Genomic DNA, 13323 nt, shown 5'->3' on the forward strand with positions numbered 1-13323 from the left:
GGGAATCTAGATATGACTACGTAAATTAAACATAAACAAATAATAAATAAGAAAACATGAACGTTAGGTTAAAACTGGATAAATAGATCTGATTTGTTTCCATCCACATTATAGTTATATTTTGCTCTATTAATAAAGCAGAAATTTAAGCTCGAACCGTTTTGTTATCTTACATGCGAAAGATGAAAGTCGTAAAACTTAAACTTTTTTTTATTCATCTTATAAACTTATAAGGCATCTGGTTCAGTCAGCTTAACAATATTACCGGGTTGTAAGATACTCTCCATTATTTTTTTTTAGCTTTATTCTTTATACAATGATTCAAAAGGTGATTTTTTTAGTTTCATGTGCCCTAAGAATGATGACTACATTGCCTGTGCCTGAAAAACCGGCGTGAGCAAACCGGACTATCAGACACATTGTAAAGGACCGTCGTCACCATAATCCATGCCTTACTTTTTCCTTATCCTCCGTAGCCATAACGGTAGCCGGCGTAAGGGTAATAGTGAGGGTAACCGTGGTAGTATCTGTTGTAGTAGTGAGGGCGTCCGTAATAGCTGTAATGAGGTTCAGGTTCGGGTTCAGATTCGACTGATCTCTTGTGGTGGCTGTGGTATCTGTGAGGATAACCATAGAAATTGTTGTGGCGGTAGCCAGAGTAAGGGTAGCGATATCCATAGTGGGGATGGCCATGGTGGACTATCTGGTAACTATAACTATTGGTGGTGTCCGAGTCAGCTACTGGTTCAGGGTCAGCTTCTGGCATGGGGTCAGCTGAGCGTTTAGTGAGGCCGTGAACTTGAGGACCCACGAAGGAGGTGCCACCGCCAGGATGCCTGGCCACTCCATCCCCCTCCAGTGGCTCGACATCGTGGTAGAGAGGATCGTAGTGGTAGTAGGGGTAGTGGTGGTACTTGTGTGGTTCGGGATCGGCGTGCGTTACCACGGCCGCTGCCAGACACACTAGTGCGATAGCCTGGAAATAGTATATATAGTTACTGTTAGAAAAATGGATATATTGACCTGGATTGAAATTTTGCTGTTACTAGTACTGTCCTGTTTAAATTTACCAATAGACAATCTGCATCGCCAACCTGTTTCATAAAAATAATGAGAACATGGATGAATGTGTATATTGTCTAAAGTATTAATAAATTCTTCATTCGTTGACAATTTTGGCGGCTCACCGTAAATTTCATGGCTGGTCCTGTTCTTGGCTCACTGTGTACGCTACCTCTGCCAACTGCTTGTGGAAACCACTTATATACGGCTTCAGAGCGGGGCGTGGCCATCGGCAAGCAAACTCACGCGCCTGAAAGAAAAGCCCCTAGAACAATACTTCCTTAGTCTTTAAAGAGTTAGCATGTTCTTTTTGTAAGATTTTAAGTAACATCTTTAGCAGATCGGTGAGTAGTTTATTCGAATGAGCGTTTTAGATAAGTCATTCTTTAACTTGTTACATTAGATATCTTAAAAATGAAACTCGAAATGGGTTCGCGTGTAATATCATTGGAAAAAAGAATAAAAATACATGAATATGTCATCGTTTGTTAACATAAAGACAAACGAAAGATCAAAATATAATCCTGTGACACATGGATAGAAACACACACTTCACGTACAAACGTATTTCTATGTGTATGTTTACAAGATACAATCCCGCGCGCACATATATATATGTATGTGTGTATACATATATAAATCTGTGTGTGTGTGCGTGTGCATGAATGTATGTATGTGTGTGTATACATATATAAATCTGTGTGTGTATGTGTGCATGAATGTATGTACATATACTTGAATTTGTATCCTGTAAACATACACAGAGAAAAACGTGTGTGGAATGTGAGATTACAAATACATGCATATACAATAAATACAAATACATGCTCAAGTACACACACACACACACACTTGTCTGAAGGTCTGCTTTAAAGGGCTCAATATGTGTAGGTGGATTATCAATACCGAAAAATATGCTGACCCTGTAATGTTGTCGTTATACCAGAGACTGTGCTAAGTATCTTTTTTGTTGTCTATATCCTGTATGTATAGTCCCCAAGAGAATGACAGCAGCATATTATCACTCTTCCTTCTTGGAAGAGTGATAATTTGGCTAATCGATCGACCATGCCAAGCGAATAGATTCCAGTATGAGGCAGATCCAGTCGACACTATAATGCTTAGTTCTAAATGACAGATAAATCGGTGCAAAACATCCGACCATTTGCTAAAGCTTTATATGACCTGAAATTAAATGCAAGACTGTAGGGGGTGTCTGCGTCTCTCTCCCCTAGTTTGCGGGGCCGTAGGAGCCAACGAGACCTAAGCCTCCGGCTTCCTGTTCCGGCACAAAGTAATTGTCATTGACGTTTGTCTTGTGCAGGATTATAGTTGGTAGCGTCATTTCATGAACAAAGAACAAGATGAGCGAAATAATCTTTTGCCCAAAGCATTCACAAGGAATATAGATATTTTTTAGAAATGTGTATAACTGATAAAACGTAAAAGTGAAATCATAAGAGTAAATTAAAGTTATCATCAAAATAGAAAGAGTTAAGATAAATTAAATGAACTATAAAACTTTATCTGATATATTTATTTGGAAAAAAAAACTAACAAAAGGTAAAACTCAATACCATTATTATTTAAAAAACCGAGAACACAATTAAATAAAACCTCCGGTAAAATTAAACACAAATACACGTAAAAAGGGGCAATCTTAAATAAAACAAATAAAACAATATCTGATAAAACTGCAGACACTGTAAGATCCATGAAACGTAAAAGAACAAATAATAAAAAAAAAAAAAAAACACAAATAAAAATGACAAACTCTGCACGGCGGTTATCTAAGGGATAGCCGACCGCAGGTAATGATGTGACCTCGCCTGCTCCGCTGGATCCTTCTCCTGTCTGTTTTGTAAATATCCTGTTGTGTAATGTAAATAGTGCCCTTTAGCATTAAACCTTATGTATGTTTTCCTCTGGTGTGTCTCCGTTGACCTGACCGCTCTGATTCCTTAAAACGAACCCTGTGAGCCGATGCCTGTGCGCAACTCAAGCAAGGTGGTTGACCCCACCTTATTTATACAAACAAGGTCGTGCGCCAGGAGATGTTAGCGCATCTAGACTCATTTCATAGTTGAGAGTCGTCTGCCTTCTCTGATTATTTCTTTAAATATTAAAGTTTTAGTAACAGATTGCCGTATTTTGAAAAAGTAAAGGAGGTTAAATGAAGAAAAATACACATACAATGATATAAACACTAAAAGAAAAGAACAAACATACATAAATTCAAATAGACGATAAAAATTATTTCCGTGGGCTAGCTGAGGGGTTTGGCGCCAAATGCCCGTTGGATTTTCCCTCGGCCTTGTCTGTCCCCATCTTGGGCGCCATCTTAGTATTCCCGTAGCTATGAGGGCGACCTCCCGACGTCATCCTTCGCAGGCCTCGAGTGGGACATCGGGACGTTGTACTATAAATAGCTTGGGCCAGATATCGTCGGAATACTAAAAATGTCCAGGGCGTCTCCATCCTCCTCCTGCAGCGCCTCCGTCAGGCAGTACCTCCTGCGGTGCCTCCGTCAGTATCCTCGCGCCCTGGTCCAGACTTATAATATTGGTCGCGGGGACTTTTCATGGGGGTTTTGTGTGATGCTGAGCGGGTATGGGTCGCCGGAGGAGGCAGTAAGAGCGTCAGCTCACTACAACCCTACCTGCCATTCGCTATCGACAGTTCATTGATAGTGATCTGTTCTTTTTTGAATGGCATGCTATATCATCATGTAACGGTACTCAGGCTGTGATTTGAATCTTTCTTTTCGGATTTCGGGAATTAGAACATCAACTTCGATGTTCCGTGCGGGTAGGCGTCAAAGACCATTACATGCGAAGGGGAGAGGGTGGGAAGTTCATTATAAAGGTAATGAGGATTAACATCCATCTATTTCAGATAATGAGATCTTAGTTTCGAAGTTCTGTGTATAGATTTAAGGCCTAGTGGGTCACGAATATAGGCACGAGTTCTAGAAAGCTTTAAGAACCTGGGCAGTCTTTGGCTCCCATTCCGAGGGTAGAGAATTCTGAATAAGGTTTTAGGAAGTTGATAGCGGATACTGATATTATTTGAAAAAAGAAGATTATGGGGTTGTAGGAAGTTAATAGAGAGTATGGTATTTATTTGTGCAACATGATTTTGAAGAGAAAGTCTGCATTTCGATTTTAAGATTATCTTGTTGAAGAGTGACCCGGAAGCTGGTAGAGGAGATGCAATGGGATCAATGATAATAAAGTGCTATCAGATCTCTTTAATATTTGAACACACTCATATATCCACACTCGCACAAATGCACACACACATTTACATACTAATATATATATATATATATACATATATACATACATATATGTATATATATACAAATATATACATATATATGTATATATACATATATATGTATATATACATACATACATATATATTATATATATGTTATATATATGTGTGTCGGTGTGTGCATACATACATATAGAGAGATATGCATATATATCATACATTATATATATTATGTGTGTCTGTACATATATATAGATAGATGGATAGATAGATAGATAGAAATATAAAGGTATAGATGTATGTGCACATATATATATATATATATATTTATATATATATTTATATATATATATGTGCATATCTATATCTATATATGTGGAAAAGAAGCACACACACATACATATATTTTCATATATATATATATACGTGTGTGTACATATATACAATGCATACATGTATATATATATATATATATATATATATATATATATATACAATAGATATGTATGTGTATATATACATATATGCCTATCTATTTATATATATATATATATATATATATATGTATGTGTGTGTGTGTGTGTGTGTAAAAGAAGCACACACACACATACATACAATGCATATATATATATAAACAATAGATATGTATATATACATATATACAATTCATATATATATTCTTATTTATTTATTGTGTGTATGCGCATTTGTGATAACCACGTTGCAACCAATGATCACATAAACGCGGTATTGCAAGTCTCCGTCAAACGGGGTCATATCCACCTTTGCTTTACGCTAAGAGAAAGTTCTTTCCTTATTGGTTCAAGATGGTATTTCAGATTTTACAAAATTAATGTATTATTTATTTGAAGTCTTACAGTTCTGAGGGCTGTCCCTTTCGGGTGCGTGAACCTTTGCTTGCCGAAGGTCACACACAGGAGCCGTATATAAAGGGGCTTCCACAAGCAGTCAGCAGAACACAACGTCCTCAGTGAGTCAAGAACAGGATCAGCCATGAAGCTTACGGTGAGTTATCATACATGTTAGCTAACGAAATTCTCTCTATGTGAATATATATATAGATACACATACACATATACATATATATAAATGCAAATGAATATACACATATATAAATGCGAATGAATACACATATATACATATATACGTATATATGTATGTATGTATAGATAAACATATAAATGTATATAAATAAATGAATACACATAGGTACACACATGTATATGTATGTATGTACGTATGTAAACGCTTATATGCTGCGGAATTTTACCAATCCATTTTCCATTTAAAAAGAACTGTGTATCACTGATTGTATCAACATGATTTATGAAAAACACGAGCAAAATAAAATTTACTAATTATTATTTCAATATACAGAGCAGTATGTATACAATTTCTTTTTTATTTTTCTTGCAGCATAAGATGATAATACGTTTATAATTTTCCAGGCAATCGCACTGGTGTGCTTGGCAGCGGCCGTGGTAACACACGCCGATCCCGAACCACACAAGTACCACCACTACCCCTACTACCACTACTATCCTCACTACCATCATGTCGAGCCACTGGAGGGCGATGGGGTGGCCAGGCATCCAGGTGGCGGCACCTCCTTCGTGGCTCCTCAAGTTCACGGCCTTACTAAACGCTCAGCTGACTCCACGCCAGAAGCTGACCCTGAACCAGTAGCTGACTCGGACACCACCAATAGTTATAGTTACCAGGTAGTCCACCATGGCCATCCCCACTATGGATACCACCATGGATATCGCTACCCTTACTCTGGCTACCGCCACAACAATTTCTATGGTTATCCTCACAGATACCACAGCCACCACAAGAGATCAGTCGAATCTGAACCCGAACCTAAACCTCATTACAGCTATTACGGACGTCCTCACTACTACAACAGATACTACCACGGTTACCCTCACTATTACCCTTCCGCCAGCTACCGTCATGGTTACGGAGGATAAGGAACAAGTAAGGCATGGATTATGGTAAACCTTGTGGCGACGGTCCTTTACAATGTGTCTGATAGTCCGGTTTGCTCACGCCGGTTTTTCAGACACAGACACACTTTGAAGGAAACACAACTGGAGGTCTTAAGGATATTGAATTAGCTGATACTTACTGTAAAGAATAAAAGTTAGAATCAGTATTGGATATTTGTTTTACACCCCTGTAATATTTCAAGTAAATTTCAAAGACCGGTGAAATGTTTATAAATATTGCTATCATTAGCAATTGTTTCTGACGACAAAGATTCAGGACGTTTGATCTACATAATTATGATTATGTAGAACTTTATATAAAGTATTGTTACATTCTTTGGACATACTTGCCCGTATCTCACTCATGGAACACTTTTCGAGAGATGAGTAAACCCGAGGTTAAAGCCTGAATTATATTTAAAAAAACAATGTCTATTGCTGTCTGTGGTTCCATATTTTGCATGGCATATCGAAATGTGCTAATTTCAGTCGTAGGCTTGCGAAAGAAAACCAGCTCGCTTTTCTAAGCCATGACCCTATACGATAGCATGTCAATAAAGCTTGTACTTTACGCTCTTATCTATATTATAACCGTGGATTTCCAATATAAATATTTTATTCCTAGTGCATGACGATCTACTGAAAACTGACTAACTGTGATATATTTCTAATGTTTACATCATAATCATTGTAAAATATATAGTATTATTTTGTCTTTCAATTAGTTTCATTCATATTTCATTTGTTGCGGAAAGTAATATTAAAGTTACACAAAGACATGGCAATGTAGTGCTATAGGAATATCCTACTTGAAATCGAGCTACTTGTTTATTTGCAAATCAATTATAGATTTATATGAACTGCTAATCATGTTTCACGGAAAGGCACCCTATTTCTAAACACACAAAAGGAGAAGGAAAGAAAAAAAAAGCTGAAAGATATCTCGGGTATAAAAAACAATTTTGGTTCTTGTGACGAAAAGAAATCACAAAACTGTGAACGTTGGGGCGAATAACGTTTACATCATTTTCGGGGATAATCAATAAGCAAGCGATCTCTGAGAAGAACAAGCACTTCAAGTGATATCTAAGTTCGTGAATAAATTGTTATCATCCATTCAATTCCCAGGTTTTATCTAAGATTACGTTATGGTAAAAACTATCAAGGGAATGATTTGGTAATTATGTCCTGTGATCGATTTTTTTCAAGATTCTCCATAAACTTTAGGAGACATCTTACAGTCACTCTGAAGATGTTTTGCTTGTGGTATGTTTATCGTTCATCACCAATATAAACAAGCATATAAAACATACACACAAATACTTGAACACAGATACATGTACACGAACACACACACAACAACATATGTACATAATATATTCAAATTTCCAAATCACTCGAACACACAGTACTTCTTAGTAGAATGGTAAGTAAAATCACTTCCTCCCATGCGAGGGTTCCCACGATCGATCCCAATCGATACCAAGTGACGATTGTGTCACTGATTGTGATTGTGTCCTATTTTTCAGCGCACTTCATGCATATGTATAATAGGGAGTTACATCTTGAAGCCGTTAAAATAATAATAACAATAATATTATCTACTAGTATTGTTATACGACAGATGGGCGTTTTCCCGTCTGAGGTGATTTGCAAAAATAGGAACTAAACTTTAACTTAACGTATTTCTCTAAAAACAACTACTAATGAGAGCAAAATGATACAGAAATTAAGCAATTATGAAGATGATTATAAAAGTTACATAATCTATGCGTTTTACTTTTCAAAGAACTACTCAGATATGCAAAGATTAGATTAGTCTATCTAATATGAACAATTTGTGATGAACCTCATCGGAAACCAACTTATAAAATAAAGCGAATTTCTTTAGTAATGTTACGTCAACGAAGAAGTGGGGGTGAAGTCAGGGAGAGAGACTGAGAGAAAAAGAGAGGCCATGAGAGAAAGAGAAGCATAAAAAGTGAAAGAGAGTGAGAGATGAGATAGTGAGAAAGTGAGAGTGGTTGAAAGAGAGAACTTCTAATAAACAGGATGGCAATAAATATAGTTTATTCACGTTCCTTCCCCTTTCCGTGAAAATTTTCAAAATTAAATATAGACTTTTTCAGCATATCCACGTTGACGAACACATTCAGATACTTTTTTTTCACCCCTGTAACATTTAAAGTGATTTTCAGGAGCCAGTGAATTATTTTAAAATGTTGCTATCATTAGGGATTGTTGCTGACAAAGATCCAGGACGCTTGTAAGAGTATTGAATGATCGAGACTGAATCCTTGATATTCATACAGAAATTCAATACAAAACTTATAATATATATCCCTGAAAAATGCAAGCAAGGAAAGTATAAAGTTGTTAATGTCGAAATTTCACTTCAAAATGACAGCAATCTGTAATGAATATGTAGTTACAACAAAAATATATTATTCATCCATTCCCATACTCCGACATCCTTACACAGCATATACATGTGTATATATGTACGTATATATATGATATATAATATGTTTATATGTATGTATATATTTATATATAGATAAATACACATTAACATGTATAAAAATGTATGCACATACACACATATATGTTTGTGTTTGTGTGTGTATACGCATGTTTCTTTCTCTCACTCATGTTCTTTCTCCCTTTCTCTCTCTCTCTTTCTCACTCTCTCTCTCTTTATTTCTCTTACTCTCTTTCTTTCTCTCTCTTTCTCTATTTTACATATGTGTATGTGTGAGTGAGTGAGAGAGTGAACGTGTTAATATGGTTAATATATACCTACATACATACATATATACATACATACATACATACATACATAAAGAGATAGATCGAGAGATATACATATATATATATATATATTATGATATATATGTGTGTGTATGTGTGTGTGCATACACATATATATAGATATAGGCATAAATATATGCATGTATATATGCATATGTATATCTATATATACGTCTGTTTGTGTAAAAGAAACACACACATATATTCATATATACATTTGTGTATATATATACATATATTCAATACATACATATGTATATAGAGAGAGATATGCATATATATATATTATATTATATATATGAGTGTGTATGTGTGTGTGTATATAGATAGATATAGGTATACATATATGCATATATATATATGCATATGCATATCTATATATATGTGTGTGTGTATAAGAGAAACACACACACATATTCATTTGTGTATATATATACATATATACAATGCATATATATATACAATACATATGCATATATACATATATATATATATATACAATGCACATGTATACAGTACATATGTATATATATACATATACACAATGCATATGTATATTTATCTATTTATTTATTAATTGTGCGTCCGCGCATGTTTCTACACACACACACAAATATATGTATATATGTGTGTGTGTGTGCGTGTGTGTTTAGTAAGTTTAGTGTGGGGTTGTGTGTATAATATAGCTATAGGGATACATATAAATATGATCCCCACTAATGTGATTACATATATTGGTATATTACATACATTGCGATACTTTGGATGCTTCTAATAGGGTGATACATAATATACAGAAATATATAAGCAATTCGGAGAACATAGTAAGATATGCAAGATTTTTCAGCAGAGCCAAAATACAATTCCCTTTAATATCTTACTCTATGGTAAGCACGTTGCAACCAATGATCACATAAACGTTGTATTGCAAGTCTCTTTCACACAGGGTCATTTCCGCCTTTGCTTTACACTAAGAAAAAAAGTCGTTCTTTACTGATTGGTTTAAGATGGTATTTAAGATTGTACAAAATAAATGTACTATTTATTTAAAGTCTTAGAAAGTACAGTTCTGAGGGCTGTCCCTTTCGGGTGCGTGAACCTTTGCTTGCCGAAGGTCACACACAGGAGCCGTATATAAAGGGGCTTCCACAGGCAGTCAGCAGAACACAACGTCCTCAGTGAGCCAAGAACAGGACCAGCCATGAAACTTACGGTAAGTTGTCATACATATTTCCTAACGAATTTCTCTCTATATATAAACATATATCGAGAGATTGATAGATTGTGCACATACACACATATATACATATATATAAATGCAAATGAATACACATGTATACATATATATACGTATATATATGTATGTATGTATGTATTGATTGACTGTATATACATATAGATAAATTAATACATATATATATATATACATGTATATGTATGTATATATATAATCCCGTAAATGCTGCAGAATTTGTCCTAGTCAATTTCCATTTAAAAACAACTGTATCACAGAATTAGATCAATATGATTTATGAAAAACACAAGCAAAATAGAATTTTCTAATTATCATTTTAATATACAGAACAGTATGTATACAATTTCTTTCATGCTGAATTTTGTTTTGCAGCATAAGATAATAATACGTTTATAATTTCCAGGCAATCGCACTGGTGTGTTTGGCAGCGGCCGTGGTAACACACGCCGATCCCGAACCACACAAGTACCACCACTACCCCTACTACCACTACTATCCTTATTACCATCATCTCGAGCCACTGGAGGGCGATGGAGTGGCCAGGCATCCAGGTGGCGGCACCTCCTTCGTGGCTCCTCAAGTTCACGGCCTTACTAAACGCTCAGCTGATCCCACGCCAGAAGCTGACCCTGAACCAGTAGCTGACTCGGACACCACCAATAGTTATAGTTACCAGGTAGTCCACCATGGCCATCCCCACTATGGATACCACCATGGATATCGCTACCCTTACTCTGGCTACCGCCACAACAATTTCTATGGTTATCCTCACAGATACCACAGCCACCACAAGAGATCAGTCGAATCTGAACCCGAACCTAAACCTCATTACAGCTATTACGGACGCCCTCACTACTACAACAGATACTACCACGGTTACCCTCACTATTACCCTTACGCCAGCTACCGTCATGGTTACGGAGGATAAGGAACAAGTAAGGCATGGATTATGGTAAACCTTGTGGCGACGGTCCTTTACAATGTGTCTAATAGTCCGGTTTGCTCACGCCGGTTTTTCAGACACAAACATACTTCGAAGGAAACACAACTGGAAGTCTTTAGGATATTGAATTAGCTGATACTTACTGTAAAGAATAAAAGTTAGAATCAGTATTGGATAATTGTTTTACACCCCTGTAATATTTCAAGTGAATTTCAAAGACCAGTGAAATCTTTTAAAATATTGTTATCATTAGCTATTGTTTCTGACAAAGGTCCAGGACGTTTGATCTACATAATTATGATTATGCAGAACTTTATATAAAGTATTGTTATAATCTTTGGACATACTTCCCCGTATTCCACTCATGGAACACTTTTCGAGAGCTGAGTAAACCCGAGGTTAAAGCCTAAATTATATATATAAAAAAAAACAATGTCTATTGCTCTCTGTGGTTCCATATTATGCATGGCATATCGAAATATGCTAATTTCAATCGTAGGCTTGCGAAAGAAAAACAACTCGCTTTTCTAAGCCATGGCTCTATCGATATGAAAGCATGTTAATAAAGCTTATATTCTACTCTCTTATCTATAATATAAGCGTGGATTTTCAATATAAATATTTTGTTCCTAGTGCATGACGATCTATTGAAAATGTTCATGTTTTTGTGCTTTCCTAAACTGACTGTGAAAAATATTTCTTATGTTCACATCATGGTCACTGTAATATATATTGTAATATCGTTCCACAAAGACATGGCAATGTAGCGCTAAAAGAATATCCTTCTTGAAATTGGGTTACTTGTTTATTTGCAAATCAATTATATATTTCTATGAACTCTTAATCATGTTTAACGAAAAGGCATCCTATTTCTAAACACAAAAGAAGAAGAAAAGAAAAAAAAAAAGCTAAAGGAGCGGATATCTCGGGTATAAAAAGCACAATTTCGGTTCTTGTGACGAAAAGAAATCACAAAACTGTGAACAACGTTGTGGCGAATAACCTTAAGATCATTTTCGGGGATAATCAATAAGCAGGCGATCTCTGAGAAGAACAAGCACTTCAAGTGAAGTTCGTGCATAAATTGTTATTATTCATCCCATTCCCAGGTTTTATCTAAGATTACGTTATGGTAAAAAGCTATCAAGGGAAATTCTTGGTAATTATGTCCTGTACGTTCGATTTTTTTCAAAGATTCTCTATAAACTTTAGGAGACATCTCACATTCATTCTGTAGATGTTTTGCTTATGGTATATTTATCGTTCATCACCATTATAAACAAACATATACAAATGCACTAATGCATGAACACAGATATATGTATACGAACAAAGAGATAACATTATACAAAGGCACACAAACATACACATATTATGTTCAAACTTCCAAATCATTTGAAAACATAGTACTTCCTAGCATGGCTGGTAAGATCACTTCCTCTCATGCGAGGGTTCCCACGATCGATCCCAACCGACACCAAGTGACGATTGTATCACGTTGGCACTACTCTTTTCCTTTTTTTTTTCAGCGGACTCAATATATATGTATAATAGGAGTTACATCTTGAAGCTGTTAGAATAGACATAACAAAAATAATATCTACTAGTATTATTATAAGACATAGGGGCGTTTTCCTGTGTGAGGTGATTAGCAAAAATAGGATCTGGACTTTAACTTAATGTACTTCTCTAAAAACAACTACTAATGTGAGGAATATGATACAAAAATTAATCAATTATGAAGATTAGTATAAAAGTCCCATAATCTATGGGTTTTACTTTTCAAAGAACTACTCAGATATGCAAAGATTAGATTAGTCTATCTAATATGAACAATTTGTGATGAACCTCGTCGGAAACCAACAAATCAAATCAAGCGAATTTCTTAAGTAATTTTACGTCAACGAAGAAGTGGGAATAAAGTCAGAGAGAAAGAGAGAGATAAAAAGAGAGGCCGTGAG

The 13323-nt window shown here is 35.6% G+C and overlaps 3 protein-coding genes across 3 annotated transcripts; 2 read left to right on the forward strand and 1 right to left on the reverse strand.

Annotated features, from left to right (window-relative positions):
- Window positions 1–463: 463 nt before the first annotated feature.
- On the reverse strand, window positions 464–1315 carry LOC125045938 (uncharacterized histidine-rich protein DDB_G0274557-like). The gene is made up of 2 exons (XM_047643538.1): window positions 1188–1315; window positions 464–976 (listed from the first exon to the last, which is right to left on the reverse strand). The coding sequence occupies exons 1-2, from the start codon at window positions 1290–1292 to the stop codon at window positions 464–466; spliced, it is 618 nt and encodes a 205-aa protein (XP_047499494.1). The 5' UTR covers window positions 1293–1315.
- A 4040-nt stretch (window positions 1316–5355) lies between these two features.
- Window positions 5356–6335, forward strand: LOC125045940 (uncharacterized histidine-rich protein DDB_G0274557-like). The gene is made up of 2 exons (XM_047643539.1): window positions 5356–5367; window positions 5811–6335. The coding sequence occupies exons 1-2, from the start codon at window positions 5356–5358 to the stop codon at window positions 6333–6335; spliced, it is 537 nt and encodes a 178-aa protein (XP_047499495.1).
- A 4030-nt stretch (window positions 6336–10365) lies between these two features.
- On the forward strand, window positions 10366–11347 carry LOC125045941 (uncharacterized histidine-rich protein DDB_G0274557-like). Its single transcript, XM_047643540.1, has 2 exons — window positions 10366–10377; window positions 10823–11347. The coding sequence occupies exons 1-2, from the start codon at window positions 10366–10368 to the stop codon at window positions 11345–11347; spliced, it is 537 nt and encodes a 178-aa protein (XP_047499496.1).
- The last annotated feature ends 1976 nt before the right edge of the window (window positions 11348–13323 follow it).

This window comes from Penaeus chinensis, chromosome 38, assembly GCF_019202785.1.
Source record: "Penaeus chinensis breed Huanghai No. 1 chromosome 38, ASM1920278v2, whole genome shotgun sequence".
NCBI lineage: Eukaryota > Metazoa > Arthropoda > Malacostraca > Decapoda > Penaeidae > Penaeus > Penaeus chinensis.

Coding starts and splice junctions, on each gene's coding strand:
- LOC125045938 (XM_047643538.1), bottom strand. CDS start 1,292: ATGGCCACGCCCCGCTCTGAAGCCGTATATAAGTGGTTTCCACAAGCA. Junction 977..1,187: donor GACCAGCCATGAAATTTACG/GTGAGCCGCCAA, acceptor TACTATTTCCAG/GCTATCGCACTAGTGTGTCT.